The sequence below is a fragment of the Uloborus diversus genome, chromosome 9 (genome assembly GCF_026930045.1).
Source record: "Uloborus diversus isolate 005 chromosome 9, Udiv.v.3.1, whole genome shotgun sequence".
NCBI classification, from domain to species: Eukaryota; Metazoa; Arthropoda; class Arachnida; order Araneae; family Uloboridae; genus Uloborus; species Uloborus diversus.
In genome coordinates this window covers 138,140,535-138,166,845 of record NC_072739.1, presented here as the reverse complement: position 1 = coordinate 138,166,845, position 26,311 = coordinate 138,140,535, and the positions used below count along the sequence as shown (strand labels likewise).

Below are 26,311 nucleotides of genomic sequence, written 5' to 3'. Positions count from 1 at the left end.
CTTTATAATCAATTAAATGTGATTCGATTGAATATTCTATTGATTTTTGTTGCGATTTTAAACAAATGGAAAAGATGATGTATTTATTTCATGATAAAAAAAAATTTAGTGTGTGCAGTACATAACTCTTTTGTACCAACTATTAATCGATGTATTTTCCATAACTCAAAAGAATAGATGCGCACACTCATGTATATGCACATTCGAAGTAATGTTTCTTATAGTAATATGTTTTCACAATAATTAAATAGGTTAAATACAGAACTTGAACCCCTCAAATTTAAAGAAGTTCGATGGCTTTAAATATTTTTTGTAAGAAATGATGTTTGCAATAATTACAAATAAAATAATGTAAAGAATTTTTTTAAAAAAAATGAATGTTGGATGGTACATTAAAAGTTGTACAATTTTGCAATAAAAATTTCATTTATAAAAATAAATTGAAAACAAAGAAATTGAATTAAAAAAATTTAAGAAATGAAGTGGTAATTATAATTTTTCCAGCAACAAAAGTGTAAAGAAAAGCACTTTTTGGAATGCTTTTGAAACGTTTCGGAGGGGTTTTGAACCCTAAGAACCCTCCCCTGGCATACGGCCCGGATTCAAAGGTATAGCACGTAGTTTTTAAATTTAGCGTCCTGTTCTAAAGTATTTTTTGGAGCCGATTTTGATTTACGCTTAATTTAATGTCAGACTATTTTGGGATTTTTAATTTACGTCGTAGACTTCTGAAGAAAATTCTGCTGCCAGGGGCACTGTGTTGTACATTGTTTTGTCGTCTGGGCGACTCTTGCAGTTCTGTCGTCGCAAACGGCATTTATAAACTTCGGATGTTTGATGAAAGTTCGAGTTGGCTTGTGAATAAGGTCATCATTGGCCCAAGAGTCTTAATGTGATTGTGTGTTGCGATTAAGTAGGGGGTCGGGGAGGGTGGTGTTAATTGCAGAATAATAAATGTTCTTACATATAAGTGAGAGTGTTTTTGTTTGTTTTCCGATAAAAATATGCAATGAAATTACTTTATCTCCTCCTCCCCAGGGAAAATTTTCAAGTTATAAGCATGGTTGAGAGAGACGAAGTTTGTTGATTTTCTAAGAACACCTTGGGTGAAAGCTTTCTTCCTGGAGTATTTCTAACCGGGAAACCACGATAGAAAAATAATGGGAAAAAAAAAATAATTATCAAGCGAAAGAGCATTGTAAAAGATGTTTCTGGACACATACATTATTTGCCTTCGTGTCCTCGTTATGGAAATAGAAGGTTCTAAAGTCTGCCGAAATGTTGAGAAAAGTCACCAAATTTAGCAAGTATCAGTGAAAAATGGAAGACATCTTTCACACGATTTGTAGATGGGTACAGACGGTGAAATTGCGTGATCCATTTCTTGCCAAGTCTTAAAATTTGGCGCTTTTTAAAAATAATTTCGGCGATATTAAGCCCTTACATTTCGATAACAGAAGAACGAAGGCAAATAGTCTTTGCGTTAAAGTATATCTCAAGATGTTCTTTCGGTTGCAACATATTTAAATTTATTTTCATTAATCCACTCTTCATATAGTTCCCTGGTAAGGATTTCCGCCCTGCTTGTACTTATTGAACAGGAGAAAACCAGTAAAACTCTCATACAGTTTCCTATTGAGTGTTATATGGTGCATAACAACTAGAATCTTACCTTCTTGTTCCTGAAAACAACGACGTCACTGTTGGAATTAGAAATCAGAACCTTCTGGATCCGAACGATCCGAACGAAATACGTTATTCGTGTGTCATGAACCGCACAATGAAAATCCTGTCCTTGAACACAATTTTCCTGCGATAGAAGCTATGGTGTTTTGCGCGTATTCGTGTTTAAAAGCCCATGTTATCCATTTCATCCAAATACAAAGCAGCTCGTTACAGCATCCAGAGACTGCAGTTCTCCTTTTATTGGAAACCATCAGTCTGGAATAGGCATAACAGTGCTGGAAATAATAAACCTCTCATTAAAGATGAGATAACTTCGCACTGGTACCTGAACTTGATTTACTACACATCAGACAATGCTATCTCCTGCTCTGTTGGCGGGCTTATCCAGATTGATAATCCCTAATGAGAGTGAAATTGTAATATCTGGTATCTGGATACCATTTTTTTCCATTGTTACTTGTTGCTTGGTTGTTCGTTGTTCGGTATTGCTAGTAGTTCTGCCGTGCTCCGGAAAAGCGGCGGTAACTCTTTTTTTCACAATGTTATCTCATATGTTTGATTGTAATCGTTTTCTATTTTATTTGCAGGATATCCCAGCTAGCGATTCTTTCTCGAGCCCGTTAAAGACAGGATTTCTCGAGAAGCTGATTGGCAGAGGCTGGCTCTACTCTGGATCTTGGAAGAAGCGGTACTGCGTTCTCGATGGATCCAAGTTTTATTTCTACGAAAATGAGGTAAAAATTTAGCCCACGACGGCCACTGTCATGTGTTCCATCCGTAGAGGAAATATTCCAGCATAGGGAATATTCCCTTTTATAATTTATACTAATAATATAAAGCTGAAGAGTTTGTTTGTTTGATTGAACGTGCTAATCTCAGAAACTACTGGTTCGAATTGAAAAATTCTTTAGTGTTGAATAGTCCATTTATTGAGAAAGGCTATAGGTTATTATTATTTTTTTTATATTGATCGAAAGATTTGAATTGCAAATTAAATGTTTAGCTAAATTTTTAGTTCTATGAATTCCTAATAGATGGCTGGGTAATATCAAGCACTGGCCGACAGTGTCAGTAGCTGTGAGGAGCCATGCCGCGCGGCTCAAACGCGTGGTCGGCTACGCCATTATGGGACTGTTGTGGTCAGCGAACTGATGCTTGAATACGTTTTTTTCCTTTCTTTTCAATAATCAAGTACATAATTTGATTTTGAAGGATTTTTCTATTGGGTTTTGTTCAACGTTTGTTTTTGTTCTTCTAGTTGAAGATAGTTACTTATCTACGTAAATAATTTGATTTCTCGTATTATTCAATTGTGATTGTTCTTTATAACGTTTTTACTGTAGTATTGTTTATTTGGTGAAACATTTTTAATTGCAGAAAAAAAACCGCTTCACTCGCTAAAGGACAGGGTTTCGGTGGCGTGGTTGCTTGGCGCGTTAAGCGATGAACTATACAGTTGAAGGTTTATTTTGAGTTTTAAGGCTACTGTTAATCTTTTTATGTGTTTTGGGGAATAGTTTTAAATTCCAAAGAGACTTTAGCAGGTTTTTGAAAAGGTGTGTACGCATTTTAGTTGCAAAAAAAAAAAAAAAAAAAAAAATGATCATTTCACATCAGAAGTGGGGAAGGGTGGATTTTCTTTATTCAACGGACTTCCTTTAAATTCTTAGCACGGGCATCGCCGTGTGGGTACTGCTAGTTGCAAAGAAAGCTCTGCGAAGACCTTTCTTTTTACTTCATTGTCACGTGGCGAGTCTTTGCATTACCCTTGGCGCGAAAATTCATTGGCGACCTCGACCAGAAATATTTTTAAAGCCTGTTAAAGCGTATTTCAATCTGAAATAGATCTTAAAAATTTAGTGCAACGTATTTTCACGTTTTGTATTTTAAATAAAAGTTTAGTATCGTGTAAAACGAGAAGGCGGCAATTGGAATTTTAAAGTAATGTTAAACTTGAATGCTTTGCTATTTTTTAAATACAAAATGCCAAATATTCTAAACTAGAAAATCGCCCGTCAAGGTATGACGGGTGAAAATTGCTTCTGGATTTGAACGAAGCCATTGCCTGTTTGGTCATATTTTGATAGTAGAAATTTTAACCTTAACTCCAGAGGATGAACCCTAAACTCCAGTAGATAGCTTTCATTGTCGACCACTTTTTCGTTTCTACATTCTCCTGAAATGAGTCTTACCAGTAAAACACTTAAGTTACCGGATACAGTTCTGCCTTGTTGCAATAAAGAATCTCCCAGCATTTTAAACATTACCAAAACATATTGTCAAATTGTCGTGCCGTGGCGCGATTTTCATTGTTGATGACGTCAGGAGCGTTACTCGACCATTAGCTATTATATATACTATTATATACGAGGATGGTAAAAATCAAAATAGTACCCATCTCTGCCATCTTGCATTTCATCTTCAGGGAGTAAATTTTTCTTTAGTCACATACACGAACACCTACTCACACGCTTACACACATTCACACGCGCCTACACACACACACACACACACACACACACATACGTGTTGTGGAGGAGTATACTAGTAACGGAGGTTTTTTAATTCTGCTGGAACTTCGTGTTCGGTTCCAACGTGGCTGGAGTTATCCTTTTCGGCTAGAAAAACCATTCACGTTGTAAAAATCGCTGTGTGGGATGGGATTTTCATATCATTCATATCAAAAAATCCCTGGCTAGCTGTATGTTTGCGTACTAAACGCTTTGGAGATTCCTAGATGGACGCTCTTACCTACGCCACATTTTTCAGTGTCGCAACTGCCTGAGGTCGGCCAGACGTTTTTGGTTTCAGAGCAGTACCTATGACTCTAAAGTTTGACACCCAAACATAATTTTTTTCTTGCATGATAAAGCTCACAGCTACATAAGACAAACGGCACGCATACTGCTATTTATCGATGCCACTTCCACCACCATATCCTCACCACAATGCACACAGCGCCCTCTCCAAATTCGGGAAGTTGATTTGCGATATATTAAAAAACGTGCTGTGTGTGTCATCACATAAGTTCCTTTTACACCAATTTAATGTTATTTCCCCATTATTGCCCATTTTAATGTGATTCAATAGTTAACTCTCTGGATATCACCAACAATGGCCAAACTGAAACCAGATTAAAAAAAAAATATTTTAATTTTGTCATCTTGAATTCAAATTATGTTTTTCGCAATCACGAGTGTGTGTTTGTATGTGTGTGGGGGGGGGGGGGGGTATGTGTATGTGTGTAGGCATGTGTGTTTGTGTCTGTCTGCAGTCATGAGTGTGGGTAGTTGTGTGTATGAGTATTTGTGTGCGCGGGGCGGGGTATGTGTATGTGTGTGTGTAAGCATGTGTGTTTGTGTCTGTGTGCAGGCATGAATGTGTGGGCAGTTGTGTGTATTTGTGTGTATGTGTAGGTGTCTGTATGCATGCGTGTGTGTATGTGTTTGTGTATGTGTGTAGGGGTATGTGTGTGTATGGTGGTGTTCGTGTGTGCGTGTTTGTTGGTGCGTGTATGTATGCGTGTGTGTGTAGGATATGGACGCAACCTGGAGACGGTTTTTGCTAGAGGAGCAGCATCGTGAGGCCGGCCGACGCGACGGGTGGTGCTAGCAGAGGGTGATGCCGCGCCGGTGGGAAAAATGATAGCACGCCAAAAACAGTCAAATGAAAGCAATAAGCAATCGTGATTGCTCAAAAAAAAAATTAAAAAAATTGCCAAATTTGTTGTAAAACTTGGCGACTAAAAGACTGGCGATATATCGCCAGTGTCCGCAAAATTATAACCCCACTTGAGTTTGCATCGAAATTAAGATTGATTTTCCCCCAAAAAGGTGCAAAAGACCCCTTTAGAAACATCCGAATGCAACCAAAAGGGGAGGTGCACAAGTAGACTCCATAGAGTCTGCGTACCAAGGGCATATCGTTTTTTGAGTTATGCGAGATACATAAGCACATACACACAAACGCACATACATACGTACATACAGACGTCACGAGAAAACTCGCTGTTATTAACTCGGGAATCGTCAAAATGGATATTTCGGGCGTCTATACGTTCTTAGGTATATATGCACGTGTGGTCGGGTCGAAAGGAAAACTCGAAATTTATTCGGGGGTGAGAAAAATGGAAGTTAAGGTCGATTTTTGAGTGAAATTTTTTTCGCGAATACAATACTTCCTTTTTTTTTGTAAAAGGAAGTATTAAGTACTACTTTTAGTCTCTGAAGTTGATAGAATAAGCAAAAAAATAATAATAACACGGAGCGAGGAAAAAGTTTTATTTTTCCAACGTTTGATTTTTAATTTTTTTTTGAATGTCCGATTTTTTAAACAAGTTGTGGTCTTTATGACGTCACAAGTGATGAACTCAGGCGCGCTATTCCACGCTGAATGCTTATGCTTGCTGTCTACCGCGTTTCCACGATATGATAATCAAGAATCAAATTAAATATTGCGCTTTGCGTTAATGGCATCATCATTTGTGATGTCTTGTGCAGATGCGAAAAAAATGAAATTGAATCTGCGCACCGATTAAAATAATTTTAAAAAATTATTTTAAAAATGGTCAAATCCTATGTTTTTAAGCATACTCTTTGAGAGAGAAAAAAAAACTAGCTTAAAAAACGACCCCATAGCGAAAGTCTGTTTGTGGCGGCTCGGCCGGCCTTGCGCTAAATTCAAGAGAATGAAATAAGAAACTGCATAGGAGAAAGTTAGATAATTCGGCCAACACAAATACATTTTATTGCAATAACTAGCCTTATTGTACATATAAATGGAAGTCCGGGGGTTATGACTCATCCCTTCCCCTTAAAGCGTCCCAATATTGCCTAAAGCTGTATTTTCGGGATCTGTATTTCAAAAAAAAAAAAAAAAAAAACAATCGCCCCAGACCCCACATTTGAGGACAAAATTGCTCGTTGACCCCTCCCTTTCCGATAGTAACCCCCTACAAAACCAGAAGCTGGATCCGCAAAGCCATATATTAGCGGTCGCCAGTCGTCAACTGGTGACCATTTCATTGATAATGGCAACCAAAAAATCAAGTTTTGTCGCAAAAGTTGGGGATTATTATGTTTTTAAATTTGCTAAAAATTATATCGTGTACCATGCTACAGTCGACTCCACCTTAGCAACGTGATTCAGAGTACACTCTCTAAAAGTTAAATTTTTTGCTCTGAATGTACTTAAAAAAAAAAAAAAATGGCTACCAATGTTCAAAAGTGGCTATTTTTTCGCGATCCTGGTAACCAGTGGCTAATATTCAGAATTCCTATTTTACAGCAAATAGATCCGCCCCTGCATGAACGATGATCAAAACCTTAGTGTCATGGCTGAATTTCTTCACCGACAAAGCCGTCAGAATTTCACCATCGTAGAAAGCCCTTCTTTTAAATAAACACGAGAGCGGCGGGGATGATTTTTGGTAAAGAGAGGGATGATAAAATTGCTTCTAAAAATAGAGATTTCTGCGACACTTTTAATGCAATAAAGAAGTTGTGAAGAGCGAAGCTGCCAGAATTGAGCATTCTATTTTGGAACTGGCGCGCTTGAGATTCGCGTTTATTCCCTGAGCTATTCTATTAAAACCAGGATTTATCCCTGTTCTTTTAATGAACTGGAAAAACAAGTTTAATGAGTAGTTCTCGTTTCCATGGGCACCAGCAGTTAAGGGCCTTTCATCCCCTGGCTTTTTCAACCAAAACAGGTCAAGCTACAAATACATCATGAAAATAATTTTTATCATGTTCATGCCCGTGAGCACTGTTAAGGGGGTACAACTTCCACCTTTGAGTTTCAAAAATAAAATTTAATTATTTTGAACAGGATCAACTGAGTAGCTAAAACTAAATTTTTAATAAATGAATGAATAAATAAATAATTTTAAAAATTTTAATAAATATATAAAAAAATTTAATAAATATTTTAAAAATTTTAATAAATATTTTAAAAATTTTAATAAAAATTTTAAAAATTTTAATAAATATTTTAAATCTATAAATAAATAATTAAATATGAACAAACAATAAATTTAGCAATATAAATATTATAACAAAAAAAATTGAAATTTAAAAAATGACGAAATTAAAAAATATATAAATAAAATAATAAAAAGATTTTTTACTGATTTACATGCGTGTACTCCAATTTGCATATGATTCTGCCGGCGTCTATGCTCTTTTAGAGTTTTTCGGAATCAGAATGAAAATTGATTCCACTTGTTTTAGCACATTTTGAACGAATTATTTTATGTTCACATCAATTACACAAACTCAAATCTAGAATCAAAAATGCTTCAAATATTGCATTTATTAATTTATGTCAGTTTAATTAGTGAACGACTTAGGCAATCCCTGCAAATTTGCACGAAAATTTGATTTTCAATCCATAACTTTCTTTTGAAAAGACCAATTCGGTTAAACAAATGTATTGGATTTTTTTTTTTTTACAAATCAATTTCTGTTGATTGAAGTGGGGGGGGGGAGAGGGGGTTACTGAAAAAATTGATTTCAGAAGTCGGTTCCGGAAAATATGTGTTTCAAGTGACGTCCTAGTTTCAAAACAGCAATGTCACAACGTGGTTTACATTATTTCCTTTAGAATTCACAAAAACGAAAAAGTTTTGCATTTCGTAATACTGAAATCCAATTTCGACACAGAATGCAATGCAACAGATTTTGAAACTGACTACTCATTAGCTTATTAAATTCAAGAAACGAAGATAGTATTATGAAAGACATGTTGCGACACAATAACCTATCGATAGTGGTACCCGCACGGCTTTGCCCGTAGTTGAAAATTAAAAGGTCATTCGATTCGCCTGTATATTTACAAATAATGGATGACGAATTTCTCGCCAATTGGCTATGTTCATTCGCTCTCCCATTCCACGTCATGATAACTTCGTAATTTACTTGTCCATCTTATGATAATTTTGCTTCGAGAAATGTTCTTAAAATTGAAATAGAAAAAGAACAAAATCAAATTTTTGAAAAATCGCTTCGAAGTGCATACCCTCATGCAAGAAACTAACTTTGTGCCAAATTTCATGAAAATCGGTCTAGGCGCTATGCGCGTCACAGACAACCTACAGACATCCAGACAGAGAGACTTTGAGCTTTATTATTAGTAAAGAAAAGTGAGGTCAAAGAAATTCTGAAAGGAAATCTGTGGCGGGCCTGTGTCCAGGAGACATAGCACCCACAGCCTTGAAAATTTGTACAAAATATCTTCGAGGTGGTTTCACCTGGGGTTTTGTTTTTTAAATTTCGAATTAGTATTTTTGTTATTAATTTTTTAAGCTCAAATTTCGCGTAAATTGCCTATTAAAGGGGTGAAAATTATTTGCACATATTAATATTATATATCGTTGGAAAGGGTGGAATTTTTCGCGTGAGGTCATTTTAAAGCTCTTTTAATAGGCTTTTACATGATATGTCACTCGACAAGGTTATGTGACATAATTATTTCAAGGTCATGCACATCATCATTCGACCTTGAATAATTAAAAAAGTAGGTTTTTTAAAATGTGAAATAAATATATATATATATATATATATTTTTTTTTTTTTTTGCTTACCAATGTGGTGATAATACTGAAAATTACTTATGAAATATTTCATTTCCGCAGAATAATGCAATTTTCCCAAAGTGCGGTTGTAAATTGAAAATTAATAATTTTGTGTACTATCCCATTGCTGTCCCATGCTGAAATTTTTACCGCGTGTAGACCACATTAGTAAGTAAAAATTATATATATTTCTCAGAGTTTTAAAAAATATACTTTTTAAAATATTCAAGGTCATATAATGATTTGCATGACCTTGAAAAAATGTCATGTAGCTTTGCCAAGTGATATATCATCTGAAAGCCCTTTTTAAAGAGCTTTAAAATGACGCCTAGTACGACACTCTAGCTCCTATAGAAACTGAGAAAAAGGAATTTTTGTAATTACCAAAGTGTCCCTTTTTGCCACTTTTCGAGCATTTTGGGGAGTCTCACACAAAAACTGATGGTCAAAAAATCTTTAAAAAAAATAATTTGAATTTTGACCTCTTGAATTCAAATTATGTTTTTCGCAATCACGAGTGTGTGTGTGTATGTTGGCATTTGTGTTTATGTGTGAGCGGGGGGTATGTGTGTTTGTGTGTAGAAGTATGTGTATGTGTGTTTGTGTCTGTGTGCAGGCATGAGTGTGTGGGTAGTTGTGTGTATGAGTGTTTGTGTGTGGTGGGGAATGTGTATATGTGTGTATGCATATGTGCTTGTTTCTGTGTGCAGGCATGAGTGTGTGGGTAGCTGTGTGAAGGCATGAGTGTGATGAGTGTTTGGGTAGTTGTGTGTAGGTCTGTGTGTAGGTGTCTGTATGTATGTGTAGGTGTTAGTATGTATGCGTGTGTTTGAGTGTGTGTATGTGTTTGTGTGTGTATGTGTTTGTGTGTGTATGTGTTTGTGTATGAGTGTGTAGGTGTATGTATTTGTGTGTGCGCCTGTGTGTAGCATATGGATGCAACCTGGAGACGGCTTTCGCCATAGGAACAGCATCGTGAGGAGCTGGTCGACGGTGATGCTGCAGAGGGTGCTGGCGGGAAAATGAAATGATAGCACATCAAAAGAGTCAAGTGATAACAATAAGCAATCGTGATTGCTCAAAAAATATTTGTTTAGATCATCACGTAGGTAGACTCAAGCCTGTAAACTTTGTAGAAATCGACGATGGGTCGATTTCAGAGACTCGTTGATATGGCATAGAGAATGACCCTTATTCAGTCAATCAATCACTTACACAAGTCCTGTTTTTATTGCAGCACTGCAAGGGCTACGAAAAGACGTGCGGCGTCATCAATTTGGATTATTACGACGTCTGTGAAGAGAACAGCGTAAAGGACAAGAAAAACCCACATGTCTTCCTGATTGGAACTTCAGTTAGAGGTTTCTTTGACGTAAGTTTCTTAACAGTTCAGTAGCGATGCTTCATCTACATATGCTTGACATTTTCTTTGTTCTCTTTCAAAAACTGCCTTTTAAAAATCATAGAGTCAAAGTGAAGAATTGTACAGAGTGTCACATAAATAATTCCAACATATAGCTGTCATAATAAAACTTCTGAGGTGGCTGTAAAGTGGAAAATCTTCTCCACTTTAAAGATGCTGCAAAAAACTATAGTAGGGTAACGGCGCCAGTCACAGATATGCTTAAGGCATTACTCTCAGGTTAACTCAATTTTCTAAGCCATTTAATGTATTTAGACCATATACTAATAATAAGAGTAGATCGAGCTTTCCCAGACTTGCTGATGAAAAAATTGGTTCCTGGATACATCATGTGACTGGTGGGAGGCTTGGCGAAAACTTTGGCAACATGGTTGCTAGATGGCAACATTATCTATAGTTTGGCACTCGACATGTATTTTAAGACGTAATGTATTTTCATTATAATTTTTTTTCCAACTGCAGAGATTGAACTGTTTTTCTTTTTGTTATGAATTATTTTGACATTAGTAATTAATTTTTGATCACAGTTTTCAGTTACTTTTATTTCATTTGCAACTGCTACGTCAGCGTTGGCGTGAATGTAGTGGCGTAAACGTTTTGCGTTAACGCAAAAATGTACTAATCGGTATCTTAAATTGAAATTGTAGGTAAAAATCATGCCGTTTGTCGATCCTTTTTGGGTGCTTGCATCTTTAATTGCTTAGAGAGTTATTGAAATTGAATAAAGAAAATGAACAATATTATCTAAACGAAAAACTCACTATATTAACAAACTATTTACAACTTAGAATAACAAATTTACAAATCGGACTCCATAAAAGATTATTCTTTCGTGTTTCATCAATTCTATTTATTTTATTTCTCGCGGGCGTTGATCGTTTGCTACGATCAACGCCCGCTGTTGCTAGGACATCCAACAGTCACATGGTTTGATTTATGAGCAGCAAAAGGGGTTGCCATAGCTCGGTCTATTCTTATTATTAGTCTATGATTTAGAGTTTTAAAACTATTGTTCCCTCATGCAACTACATCTCATCTAACGTTTGGCTGCTCTGGATCCTCTGAAATAGTTAATTTTATTCATGGCGCCCATATGCAAAATTTTAAGGGAGGGAGGGGCTCAGATATTTTTCGCATGGTTTAGGAGGATATTTTCTCCATAGAAACCGATTTCATTGCAGATTAGAGTTATTAAAGTTTGACATTTTTAATAAATTATTCATTAACGGTTGGAGAAGAAATGTTTTTACATTTTCGCAAAGAAAAAAGTACTCAAAGCAAGGAAGTTTTAATTTCTAATGGGGGGGGGAGGCTTGAACCCCCAATTGCCCTCCTATATGGGCGCCCTTGATTCTATTTTTATCTGCTCAATTTCGAAAAAAGGTCCGACCCCCAGTAACAGATACCAAAAAATCTGATGATACCCAGTAACAGACAGGATGAGGAAGGGATGCGTAACAGACAAGATTCCTATTTTCCCTTCGAAATGTACAAAAGTTCTCTATTCTTCGAACAAAAGAATTACGATATTCAAATGAACATGAAATACCAGCTGACCATGTGGTAGCTTTTCATAACAGTCCACCACTTTCTTGTAATACCAACGGGCTCATGAAAATCCCTCTGATAATAAACACTAGATGTTTGCACCGTATTCATGGGTCAGAGCAACATCAGTTTTACCCGCCTGAAATTCTTATTATTTAAATCCAAACTCATGACTCTCTGTTACTGGACACTTGTCTGTTATTGGTGCCGTTCCCCTACAACGTCAAAAATCGGAAATGGTTAGAACCAGGGGATGCGGAGTCTGAGGAAAATGACCGACTCCGACGCCTTTATCCCAAAATCAGCCCAACTCCGACGCCACGGCCTTGAATGGAAACCACGAGTAGTTCAGATTTTCAAATTGTTTGAATTTTTGAAAATAAACAAGAGAATTTGGGAAATACAGTGCTGGTAAAAAAAATTGCATCATCCTCGCACTTTCTCAACAATGGGATTATGTGAGAAGTTTTTGGTCGACCGATTAACGATGAATGTATGTGAAATTCTGCAAAACTTATGAAATAAACATTTAACAGCAGGAATCCGATAATGGGGTGGTTGCCTTCAGTCAAAAGTACTACTTTCAGTCATTGAAATGGATAGAATGAGCAAAAAAAAAAAAAAAAAATTACATGGACCCAGAAAATACTTTTATTTTCCCAACAGTTTTTTTTAAATTAATTTTTTTAAATGTCCGATTTTTCAAACAAGGCGTGGTCTTTATGACGTCACAAATGATTCATTTTGGCGCATCTTTCTTCCATGGTTCCACGTTATGATAATCGAGCAGCGAATTAAAATTGCGCTTTACGCTTGCTAAGGCCCCTATATATACGAGCCGACGCATCAGCTTAAGTTCAGCCATTTTGGATCGGAGCGCGTGTTTGAGAGGTTGTCTTTTTCTGCCAAATTATCGCATTTGGTGATTTCTCACTGCGAGCAATCATTAGCGGCACGTGAATTATTTATTAAATAAAGTGTTATTTTCAGCAAATTTGGCGGAATCCAAAACTTTGCTGTGATAACCCTAGCAGTGCAACAATGAGAAATCCGATCCAAAATAGCTAAACTTAAGCTGATGCGTCGGCCTGTCTATATAGCGGCTCTAACGCTTGCTATCAACCATATCGTTAACAACACACGTGAGTAAAGATGCGAATTAAATATTTTGTTCTGTGAATGGCAACATTAAATGGCATTTCATCCTTTGTGATGTCACACGACAGAAGTGTAAACAATAAAAGCGCAGAGATTTAAATATTTTTTTAAAAATATTCAACTTAGATATATTATTTAAAAAATGGTCAGATCCTATGTTTTTAAGCATGCTCTTTCAGAAAAAAATACTTTTAAAATTTTGGAAACGACCCCATTGTTTATGTAGATCGGGGCTGTTTCCGGGCCAAGGCAAACTACTGACCCCATTCTCATTTTTCCATTTCTGAACCTGCGTGTGAGTTTAGAGAAAAAAAATTTCTCAACCTATGTGAATTTAAGTCTAATGGCAGGATAAAGGTTTTTAAATTGTTACTTACCAGTTTTGCCCTATGGCACGGAGCAGAATCATCCTGGAAAATGACGTTTGGAACTGAATTAAAATGATCCCGGATAATAGGAAGCAATTTCTCCTCCAAAATGCCAAAATACAACTAAGCATTTACTGCTCCTTGCACAAAGTGAAGCCCACCAACTCCTTGATCAGAAATACATCCCCAAATCATCTGGGATACGGAATGCTTGACTGTGTGTTGAATGCAGTCGAGATGATATTCCCAATCCTTCGCGGCACGGGTGATGCAATTTTTCTTACCACCACTATAGTATGTATGCCATTTTAAATTATTTTTTCCCGTTATTAGGATGCCAATGCGAAAGTTTTTCAGTGTAGAGTAAAAATATTTTGTATTTTTGCCTAAAAGAACTCAAAATCAATAAAGAACAAGTACAGTGGCTCCCAAAAGTGTTCGTACGCTTTGAAATTTTTTAGTAAAACCAAAATAACTCAAAACTGAATTCGAATATAAAGTCCAAAATTTTTTCACATCATTCCTATGTCATTCTAAATATGACCCATTGATTTTTTTCAAAATATTGACGGATCTTCTTTTTGAAATGGGTCAGAAAACGAAGAAACAGAGAAATAACAGGCCACAAAAGTCATCGTACACTCAAATCTTTTCGAATAAATTCATAATTAAAATTATCGTATGCCGTTTTATTAATATTTTTGCATTGTGTTGACCCTTATAAGTTATTTGGATTTAATTTTTTGTTTATTTATTCCTTAATATATTGCTTATTACTGTAAAATGGCTGGCATTCGTAAAAAAAACCGCAAAAGTCATTCAAAATTTGAATTTTTTTCCCACAGTAGGGGTAAATTGGTTTGAAATGTCTCTAAATTAGTTAATTTATTTGTTTGTGTAGTAAAGTGCTTGATAAAATGCTTTAAAGAAAGGAATCGGACCGAAAACAAGGTAAGAAAATGTCAACCGGCAAAGTTCAAAAAACGTGATCGTAGATATAAAGTTAAAAAAAAATTATGAAAAATACACATTTGAGTACTGTAAAAGTTTCTGCAGAGTTAAATGAAACATTTTACATTTAATTTTCACCTAAAATTGTTCGCCAAGTTCTTTGATTAGCTGGATTAAATGGGACCTCTTTCCGCAGAAATTTTCTTGGTCGTGCGAAAAACAGAAAGCTTAAGCTTTTCGTCCCAAAATCAATGATAAATAAGCTAAAAACAGTTTAGAATAATGTCTTACTTACAGATAAAAATTAATTCAACAATTTTGGTTAAATTGTTGTATAACTGTAAGTAGAAGAAAAAATTAGGAACTTAATCTTAAGAACTTAGTTGGATCAGTTAATTAGGACGGTGAAGGTGTTTTAGTGTGAGGGTGCATATCAGCATCAGGACTTGGTAGTTTGTAATTTTTTGATGAAATAATGAATCATGTTGTTCCTTTTAATATTTTAAAAACCAATTTTAAAGTCTTAGCGAAAAATTTGGTTATTGGAAACAACTTTGTTTTTTTATCAAGATAACGATAAGAAGCACACGGTTTTCAACTTTTGCCCCTAGTGCCTTAAAAACTGTACTAAAGTTTAGAAAATACCCCTTCAATCTCCAGATTTGGACTTAATGTAACGTATTTAGAGATATCTGTAGGCTAGATTACGAAAGTGCGGCTTTGAAATGAAAATAGAGCTAGAAACAGTAAGATTCGAAGTGTGGTTGAACACTTACTCAGAAATTACGCAAAAAAAGAAAGAAAAAAGAATGAAATCTATTCCCAAGCGTTTAAAAGGTGTTATGAATATTGTATGATATTCTACTAATTAATAACTTAATCAAAAGTTAGATTATTCAATAATATATAGTAGACATTTTATAAAGTGTACGAAGACTTTTGTGAGATAAAATTTCCAGCACTTTTCGGTTTTTGATTTTTAAAAAAATTAAGTTTTAATATTTTTTAAAAACTTTTCATGCAGTTTTGTGAAAAATTGATCAGAGATCTTATAATTAAATACCTATTCCGAAATATTAATTCTAGCCAATGATTTCGGGCCAATTTCGTTGAAAGTCATAGGTGTACGAAGACTTTTGGGAGCCACTGTATGTACGATGAAGAAAGCAAAAAAAAAAAAAAAAAAGAAATTAATTTGGACTTTGACATCTTGAATTCAAATTATGTTTTCCGCAATCACGACTGTGTGTGAATGTTGGCGTGTGTGTTTGTGTGTGTGGGGGGCATATGTATGTGTGGGTAGTTGCGTGTATGTGTAGGTGTGTGTGTATGTGTAGTTGTCTGTATGTATGTGTTTGTATGTGTAGTTGTCTGTATGTATGCGTGTGTGTATGTGTTTGTGTGTGTAGGTGTATGTGGTGTATGTGTTTGTGTGTGTAGGTGTATGTGGTGTATGTGTGTGTGGGTAGTTGTGTGTTTGTGTGGAGGGTATGTGTATGTGTGGGTAGTTGTGTGTATGTGTAGGTGTATGTGTTTGTGTGTGTATGTGTAGGTGTCTGTATGTATGCGCGTGTGTATGTGTGTGTGTGTGTATGTATGCGTGTGTCTGTAGGCAAGTGACGCAACCTGGAGACGTTTTTCGCTAGAGGAGCAGCATCGTGAGGCGACCGGCCGACGGTGGTGCTGCAGAGGGAGGCGGGGTGAAAATAAAATCATAGGACATCATAACAGTCTAGTGAGAACAATAAGTAATCGTGATTGCTCAAAAAAATATTATTATAAAAATAAATGAATTAATTAATTAATTTAAAAAAATAATAATAAAATAAATGAAACAGAAACAACTGAGTTAAAATGCACTATTGTTTAGCAAAAATACTATAGCTATCGTGTTATTATCTTCTTGCTACGAAAATACATGTTACTGTTTGTCGATCGACTCGCGGATAATCCGCCCCGCAGATAATCGGGAGTTTACTGTAATTTACAAGATCTCGAAATCTGCATAGCCAATGCATTGTATTCTCTTGGTATAAATGCACTTCAGAAGCTTGTAGACTGGACACCCAAACGAATCAGAGTAGTTATCCGTGCAAAAGGTGGTCCAATAAAAATATTGATCATCCGCAATGTCGATTGACTCGCGGATAATCCGCCCCGCAGATAATCGGGAGTTTACTGCAATTTACAAGATCTAAAAATCTGCATAGCTAATGCATTATATTCTCTTGGTATAAATTCACTCCAGAAGCTTGTAGACTCGACACCTAAACGAATCAGAGTAGTTATCCGTGAAAAAGGTGGTCCAATAAAAATATTGATCATCCGCGATGTCGATTGACTCGCGGATAATCCGCCCCGCAGATAATCGGGAGTTTACTGTAATTTACAAGATCTAAAAAGCTGCATAGCCAATGCATAGTATTCTCTTGGTATAAATGCACTCCAGAAGCTTGTAGACTTGATGTCCAAACGAATCAGAGCAGTTATCTGTGCAAAAGGTGATCCGATGAAATATTGACCTTGAGTTTCTTATTCATTGGTCAGTGAGTGTATGTACCTGGCATACATTACAGTACGTAACACTTCAATGTATAATTACATTTTTCAATTACGTATGTTTAGCAAAAATTAACTCTCATTTGTTGATAAAAATAAAGGGAAAATGAAAAATATTTACAGTACTTTATGTATTCTGTGAGGAGCTATTATACAGTATGATTAAAGTGAAAAACCAACGTAAATAAAGCACAAATTATCAAGAAGACATAGCAAACAACTATTTCAAGGTTACAATGCATGTAGCCTCTTCATCAACGCGAAAAGTTTAACACACAACCAAAAGTCGCGAGAGAACATCTCTCTGCTGTGCCTTCTTGATAACTTGTGTTTTATTTACGTTGGTTTTTCACTTTAATCATACTGTAGCACAAAGATTTTTCAATCTTTTTTCATTTTTTATTGTACAGTAATTAAACCAAGAAATTGAATAAACTTCTGACAAGATCCATCGACTTCACGCAAAGGAAGTTGAATTTATTTATAGGAAAAAACGACTTAAAACCTCATTTTAAAAAATCATGCTGATTTTGACTGATAGAACTTGGAAATTCTTTTTCTAACAAAAATTTTTTTTTTGTCACTAAAACCTTTCACTGTCGAGCTTTATTTATTTTTTGCTTTTCCCGATTTTCCACGTGAACCTCTATTAACCTCTATTATTACATACAGTGTAATAATGAAAACAATTTAAATCAGGAGCATTTAAAAGAACACAGCAAAACGTGTTTCTGAATGCATAAAATATTTGTTCTCTAGTCCCTGTAGTCGAAATATGAGGTCTTACGTCTGCCGAAATTTTAAGATAAGTTGCGAAGTTAGCGAGTTACAGTGGTTTAGCCAAAGATGGCAAACAGTTATCACGTGCTTTGCAGATGGATGTCCCATTACATGCAGACAGGGAAATCGCGTGGTAGTTTCAATTTCTCGCCAACCCTTTAATTTTGGCGCTTTTCTTAAAATTTCGGCAGACTTTTACACCTTATATCTGGATAGCAGGCGCGAGAGCAAATAATTTTTGGGTCAAAAAACAATATGTTCGTATGCTTTGTCAGTTGCGGCGTATTTCAACTATTTTCATCATTACCCTGTTAGTGTTTACTGATTAGAACTTTTCAAAGTCTAAAATCGCCTTCTGTTAAAATAAAGAATTTAACGTTACTCAGTTAATGATTTGTCCCCCCAAATACTTTGTTTCAGAACAGGCATCAGTTCGCTACGGAATCTGTAGACGAGCTTCGACACTGGATCGAGGCTATTCAAGGAGCCATAGCAGAAGCGAGGCTAAACCGTCGGAAGCCCGCGAGGAAGCAACATCAGCAACAACACCAGCGCCCCCTCGTAGAGGGAAAGTCACCAGACCTAAGTAACTCCTCACAGGTGAGCTGGTGCACTATAATATCTAAAAGCCACCAGACTCAACATTACACATTTCTTGAATTGTAGTGAAACACGTAAAAATATCCTCCGTAACTACAGTGATACAAGGTATCTTGGGCTCATCCCATAGACCAGGGGTCCTCAACCTTTTTTGCACCTAACAGCACTCTCTAGAACAGCCATCGGACGGCGAGCAACACTTATTTTTAACGATGAATTAATAGCTTCACAGTATAATTTATCTTATAAAACTTATAGTTTATACGAGCTACCTTCGGTGGGTGCCTCAACCTCACCGGCAACGGTGGCTGGTGCAATCCGCCTTCGGCGGTGTGCTTCGGGAGCTAAGCCTCTATTTGCTGCCTGCGGTGGTACATTAATTAAAGAGCTGGACTTTAAATTTTTAGTACGCTGCGCCTCTAACTTAACCCACTTTCGTTCGTATCATTTTAAGGTCGATTTTTTTACCTTCCGATTACCGGGTCACTTGCATTTTCAGCAACGAGAGAGAGAGGAAGTTATTGTCAACTTGTCAGTAGCAGATACAAGATTTCAGACAAAGAAAGGAGGGAAGAAAAGAACGTTTGAAATAAATATCTTCCCAAATTAAAGTTGTACATAGATAAAAAAAAAAAAAACAACTACCTCAACATGATTCCCGACAAATTACAAAGCTTACGATACCTGGTTCAAACCTCTGATCGCTATCATTCTCGAGAAGAAAGAATGACATACATCCCCATCATATACGTGTGGCCATTTCTTGGGTGCATGTTCCTCGAACTTCTCAACAACTCCAGAAAATATCAGGGTTGGTATAAAAACCGGTTAAAAAAAACGTTTTTTTTTGGTTTAAACTGTGTTTATTTGGTTTTTTTTAACTATTTGTAAGAAAAACAATTTTATTTTAGGAAAATCATAAGATTTTATAAATTAATTGTTAAGGAATGTTTAATATTCATATTTTTACGTAATTTCTTTGAAATTAATTAAATAATTAAGAGTAAAATCTTGTAATTTCATTTCCTCATATTTCTATAGGAGAAAATTGTTTGGAAATCTTTAACAGTAAGTAAATGGGTCTTGGTCATTAATCAAAAATTATTTATACCAAGATTCACTGTTCAGACATTATTAACTACAAATAACCAAGAATAAATTCTTGCAAATTAATTTCCTCATAATCATAGCTATCTACTAATAAGCAAAAAAATAAAAGTATAAATTTAAAATCACGCATTCTTAAGCATGGAAAATATTTTGCAGTATATACAAATAAATCATAAGTCTGATGTACATAATATAACTTTAAAAATCAAAACATCAACGCATATTTTGTTTAAAGATTTAAAAAAAAAGTTACAAATAATGTAATTTATTTACCTAATGTATCTGCGACAACAATTATAGAAACAGGACAAGTATGTAATACGAAAATCATTATGTTTTCCACTGTAGACATTATTTCTAGTGATTTAATGCATCTAGGAATACATTTTTTTTATCAAAAAAAGAAAAAAAAACTTAAATGAAAATACTCTTTTAATAACGAAGACTTTCATAAAAATGAATGTTTATTGATTATTCCAACAATCATACATGAGACTTCTTTTATTTTATTGAAATCTTGGAAAGGTGAAAATTTGGCATTAATTTTTTTTGAGCAATCACGATTGCTTATTGTTCTCATTTGACCGTTTTTGGTGTCCGTGCCTTTTTCAACTTGAATCAGAAGCCTCTGCAGCACCACCGCCCACCGTCCTCTGCTGGTGGCGCGGCGCGGCTGCTTCGGTTTTGAGCTATCCGCTTCTCCTGGTCGGAGGCGTCCATGTCCTACACATACTTCACACACATACACACATACACTCACACACGCCTATGTGCATACACACAGTTCTACGCACACACACAACTATGCACATGTAACCGCCCAGGAGGAGAGGCAGGCTTGTGTGGAGTGGGTCAGGAGCCGTTTCTAGAAACAATAACTCCAATGAGTAGGGTCCTGTCTCAGTTCGTGATTGCGAAAAACATAATTTAAATTCAAAATTTCAGAATTCAAATTAATTTTCTTTTTTTTTTGTAAGAGCACAAAGTTATATGGATATTTTCTGTTATCACAATTTTAGTTATTTTCGTTTCTTGCTCTGACTGCATCGTCTATCGGGGGTGCAAAAAGTGTGAAGGTATAAGTGCAATTTTATGCCTACTCTAAGTGCTCTTGGACTTCTTTCTTTATTTTTTTTTCTCTTTAATTGTCATTTAAATATTCTGTTGTTAAGGTATTTTTACTTTATGCATCGCTTCAATGGTACGCAATCTATCTCAATAAATCTTAAGTAATCAAGCAAATTAGTTAGTATAAGTTTTGGTTAAAATATGCTTTTTGGACAGTTTTGAAATGCAAAAGACTCAAAAATAATAATATAAAAAATTATAAAAGAGCGACTTGGAATTTTTTTTTTCCATGTAATTTTAGAAAACCTTAGTTGATCTGCCTTGTATATTTATGTACCTCATATGAAAACTGCGTAGATTTAAACAAAGAAAAAATCAAAATAAAAACTATTTAGTAAACTTGCATTACCTTAAAAAATAGGTTTCTAAATTCATTAAATAGGTTATTTACCTATAAAGCTTTGCTAATTACTTTGCATTAATTATATTTTAGTCTTTGCAATAATGTGCAAAATTTATGAAAACATTTGGGGAAAAACAATGAAATTTTTCCAAAAAAAAAAAAAAAAAAGGATTTTTGGAGAAAAAAAAACCACTTGGTTTAAACCAAACAACCCTAGAGCATATACTGTAGAACCAGGTATTAAAAGATTCGTAATTTTTCGAGTATCATGTTTAGGATGTTTAGGCAGGTTTCGTTTTTTTTTTACGATTTTAATTAGCGAAGATAATAATTAAAATATCAATTCTCAAGGACGTTTCATTCCGCTTCAAAATTCCCAATTATTTTCCGCTCAGCAGTGCTTCCTTTCCAAGGTCACCGAGAAAATTAATACATTACTTATTACTGCATCGTCACAGACTACAAGAAGGGGCGAGGCGCTCAAAGTACACCGCCTTCGGCAGTGTGCACCAATCGCTGCAGGCGGGTTGCACGAACAGCCGTTGGTGACGAGGGCGACGTTAAATATGCTCGTGGTCTCAATGTCCTCCAAGTGAAACGATACCTCTGGGGGTACTAGCACCAGGTAGCTATTAGCTCCTGGTCTAGTTCTAAATTCTCATTAACTGTTCAATCCGGTGATGGTGCTGCCATCTATCGGTATAAAAAATAATGGAGGCAAGGCACTTAGTATGCAGTCCTCGACATAAATATAGTTGTAGTCAGTTGTGACTCGGAATCGAATGTGTTCAACAGCCCAGTTTAAATCTTGCCCGATAGGTTGCTCTGCTAAATGTGTGAAATATTTAACCATTTCACTTCGTCCCACCTTGACCCACAATCGACTTAAATAAATAATAACCTACTTTGTATTTTTTAAAAGTGTATTGGTTCAAAATAGATGAGTAAGATGAGTTGAAAATGCAAGGGAACTGTTTAATCATAGAGAGATAAATTTTCTATCGATCTGTAGAAAACTTTATTTCATTATTTAAGAGATGCTAAATTTGGAAAAATTCGAAGTTGAAATTAAGGTGCTCAAACAAACATTGTCATTGTAATTATTTCACTGTTTGGAGAGTAACTAAGACGGTCATGTCCCAGTGACATTTTAGGGAGTGCTCGAAATCCTCAACATTCAAGAGTTTGCGCTCTTGTCTGATGTTGAAACAAACATTCCTACCCTACACCATAATTGAGTAGTTTACCGGCAAAATAACACACATAGAAAAATTGTCCCTGAGAGGAGCCTATAGTCCATACGTGACCCACAAAAATTTCGTTTTTAAAGTTTTACTCTTTGAGTATTAAAACTTTCTTTTGATAACCATTTTGTAAATTGGTAGAAACCATAAGGCGGATACAGAAACTGGTACATCAGGTGACGGTTGATTTTTTTCTACTACGTATCTTGCATCGTTGGATAGAGGGGCGCTACATTATTTTTGTTTGATGCTTTTAAAATATCAAGATTTATCATCCAATCCAAGGAGGTCTCCGTACCTATTCCTATCCTTTTCCGTTGAAAGATTGATTCTAAAATTGCATTTTAAAACTTCGATTCAGAGGCGTACCTAATGGTTGGCAGAAGTGGCTCTCGACAGGGGCGTAACCGCAAAAGGGGCAGCAATTTGACAGAATTATCCCAATGATTTTTTAACAAAATGCTTCAATGATTTTTTAAAAAGATACTTTGATGACTTTTTAGTAGAAAATTCCGTCCTGGATGATCTCTATTTTTGAGAAAAGGGGGGCATTTTAACCCTTGATGAGAAAAGATATTTTGAAATAATTTTTCAAATATGATAACAAACATCACCAGAGATTATCTTAAACTGCGTTTTTAACGCGCTAAATTCAAATTTTTCCGGAGGAGCGCAACGAAAAAAAATTGTTTCCCCGGACGCCCGAACCCCCTATTTCTGAGTGATCATTTTACTTGTGATTAATTTCATATTATTAACACTTAGATCTAGTAGTAATGACTCCATTGTCCCTTCTAAACCTGATGCTAAATTCACTCCATCTCTTTGTATTTGGGATTTCGTTAAAAAAAAAAAAAAAAAAAAAAATGCCGCCAAGCTCCACACCTTCCATGACATACACATCATTTTTTTTTTTTGTCTTCGAGATGGCTTTTATTGAAATAGGGCCTGAAGTAAGGTTTTACTTTTTTGACTTATTTTAATTCTCTAATCATAATAGAATCTTCGTAATATTTTAATTTTACATTTTCTTTTCGTGTTTTTTTTTCCTTTCATTTAGTAAATGTGTAAGTTATGTTTATTGTACACATATTCTTCTGGTGTTTTAAAACAACAATTTGAAAATTAATGCCCTTGGGGAAAAACGCATTGTTATGAACAGAGCCGAAAAATGTAACATGTCTTTGGTTAAAGAACGTTTCATAATGAATTGCTGATGTTATTGATCTTATTGAATTTCTATGAATTGGTGCGGGGTGGGGGGGGGGGGGGCAATCTCGAAAGTTTGCCAGGGGCGCTAGACCCCACTGGTACGCTACTGCTTCGATTTCGTAGTAGTTCCGAGAAATGTTTCAAAAGCCCCTTCCCTTTACATGATTGAAGGTCGTCTGAAATAGCACTTTTTGGAACTTCAGCTTCGAAGAGTACCGGAGAGAAACCACAGAACCCATTTCTTCTCCCGACACTACATAAAATGTTTACAGTCGTGTCATTAAGAATTACATTTTGAAAATATCCGGATGTTAACTCCATCCCTTTAATTAATGTCGTCAAAGATAGCCTACACCTGCGATTTAGAACATAAATTTGGAAAATATGCGGATGCAGGATCCCTTGTATCCGTCCTTGGTAGAAACGGTCCAGTGTGGTACTATTTCAGAACTAAAACCACAACCTAGTTTCTGTTTTAGAACTATTTCACAACATTCTCAACCATCGAATAGGTCTTTAATTTTTATGGAATTTATTGAAATTTCATTTAAAACGCGTACGCTCTCCTTTAATTTAGACCAGACAGTTTTAGTTCAACATTTTAGCCCAAAATTTTTATAACAAAATCCTTGCCAGTCTTAAAGTTCTCAAAACCCAGGGCATTTTTACACCCCCAAACATTACTTAGAACCACATTGAAACCCAGGACTGTACAGACCTATTGCGGATTCAATGTTTTGTTATGGTCTTATACTTTCTCACACAGGGAGTCACAGAAGGCACAATTACGCCACCCAAAAGAACTCAAATAATTTCACATTTCATTCAAAATATAAACTTTAGATTTGAAAAAGATCTTATCAACGTCAGAAAAAAAGGGGGGTTGTGCTTAAATTTCTTTTTGGAAGGATTGCAAATACATCAGATGATGAAAAAAAAAAAAAAAAAAAAAAAATCCTGTTCTGGAATTTTTAAAGTAAAAATTAATCAGAAACAAACAAATAAAAAAATTATAAATAAATAAATATTGTTAAAAAAATAAACATAAGGTCATTGAAAAAAAAAAAAATCCAGAGTGGTGTTGTTTTATTTATAAACTTGTGATAAACTTTGGGAAATCTCAAGGTCTGTGAATCAGAAATTCAAATGAATCGTATTTTCCCATGAAGATCAGATTGTTTCACGAGTATCAGTTCGATTATTCAGCCTTGGCGTAACATTCCAAGAAATCAAATTGTCATTTACATATTTACCGTGTACTATGCACTTAGTTTTTTTTTTTTTTTTTTTTTTTGAAGACGTGCTCAATGCCAGTTTTCGAACATCAATTCCGATTCCGAAGAACATACTTCCCATTTTAGAACTCCATTTTAAAGAGTAGCAATTCGAAGTCATTAATTTTCCTCGCAGCAGACGATAGAAAAAAAAAAAAAAAAAAAACTGCATTTAATCTTTGCATTTAATCATACTTAAAGACCTGTTGCCACTAACTAATATGGAAATTATGCGATGAAGTGGCCGAAATCGAGCCTCTGCCATCTACGCACTAGAATAATTTAACCTTCCTGACCCAGTGGTCCCATGATGCAGTGCGTCCACTCCCTTATCAGCTGAGCATTCGAGATAATGAGCGTTTTATCTGAGCGACTGTTGTGTGTTGGATTGACGCGTGCGTTTGACAACAAGCGTTGTGTTGTTTCTGTGATTCTCCGAGTCGACTCTGATGGGGGATTTTGTTTTTGTGGAGCAGGAGGAGTCGGAGGGAGCCAGTACGACATGTTTGGTCAACGCCACCAAAGACAGGGTCAAGGGACCCCAAGGCCGGAGATTACCACAGAGGAAGTCCATGATGCCTACGGTAAGTTAAACATTTTTTTTATTTAAAATTTTACGGAACTTGTGTTGGTTGTGGGTTTCCATCCCACACAGGGGGCCTGATTAAGTGCCTTAGACCAAACGCTTTTTCGACACCCTGCGAGGCCGCCAAGAACTAAGGCAGGCCACCTCCCCCCATAAAATTTTAAGCTTTGCACATTTGCACTACTCTGATTCCCGAACTGAGCACCCTGAACGGCCGAGCCCAAGAGCGCCCAAATGGGGGGGGGGCAAGTGTAGGCTCAAGTCCCTCTCCCCCTTAGAAATTGGAACCTCCTTGCTTTTAGTACTTTTTTCTTTGCAAAAATGCGGAAAACATTTCTTCTCTAGCCATCAATGAATAAATTTATAAGAAATTGTCAAACTTTAATAAGTCTAATCTGCACTGAAATCGGTTTTTATGGGGAAAATGTCCTGTTAAACCATGGGGGAAATATCTGAGACCCCCGCCCCCCTTTAAAATTATGCATATGGGCATCCGTGGCCGAGCCTCTAGTTTTCGACAAAGCTGACATGACCTCTGGTCAGCCCTTTTTTTTTTAAATTACGCCGTCCCTAGTACATATTCAACTATGTTAAATTTAACAAATTATGGGATGATGTATGTGAAAACTTACAAACAAACCACATAGGTAAACATTCAATTTCGGTATATGCAGAAGAAAATAGTTTAATTAAAAAATTATTTTCATAAATGTGATGAGAAAAATACATACATAAATAAATAAAATAAAAATAAAAGAATTAAAAATC

At 35.6% G+C, this 26,311-nt stretch overlaps 1 protein-coding gene across 2 annotated transcripts in view; it reads left to right on the top strand.

Annotated features, from left to right (window-relative positions):
* Window positions 1-26,311, top strand: part of LOC129229792 (uncharacterized) — a 116,759-nt gene that overhangs the window by 53,110 nt on the left and 37,338 nt on the right. Inside the window, exons 2-5 of one of the 2 annotated variants that reach the window (XM_054864166.1) lie at window positions 2,274-2,420; window positions 10,497-10,631; window positions 18,467-18,646; window positions 25,434-25,541. In XM_054864166.1, the coding sequence (XP_054720141.1) occupies window positions 2,274-2,420; window positions 10,497-10,631; window positions 18,467-18,646; window positions 25,434-25,541 (570 nt within the window). The remainder of the gene's footprint in view (window positions 1-2,273; window positions 2,421-10,496; window positions 10,632-18,466; window positions 18,647-25,433; window positions 25,542-26,311) is intronic. The other variant, XM_054864168.1, reaches the window with a different exon arrangement.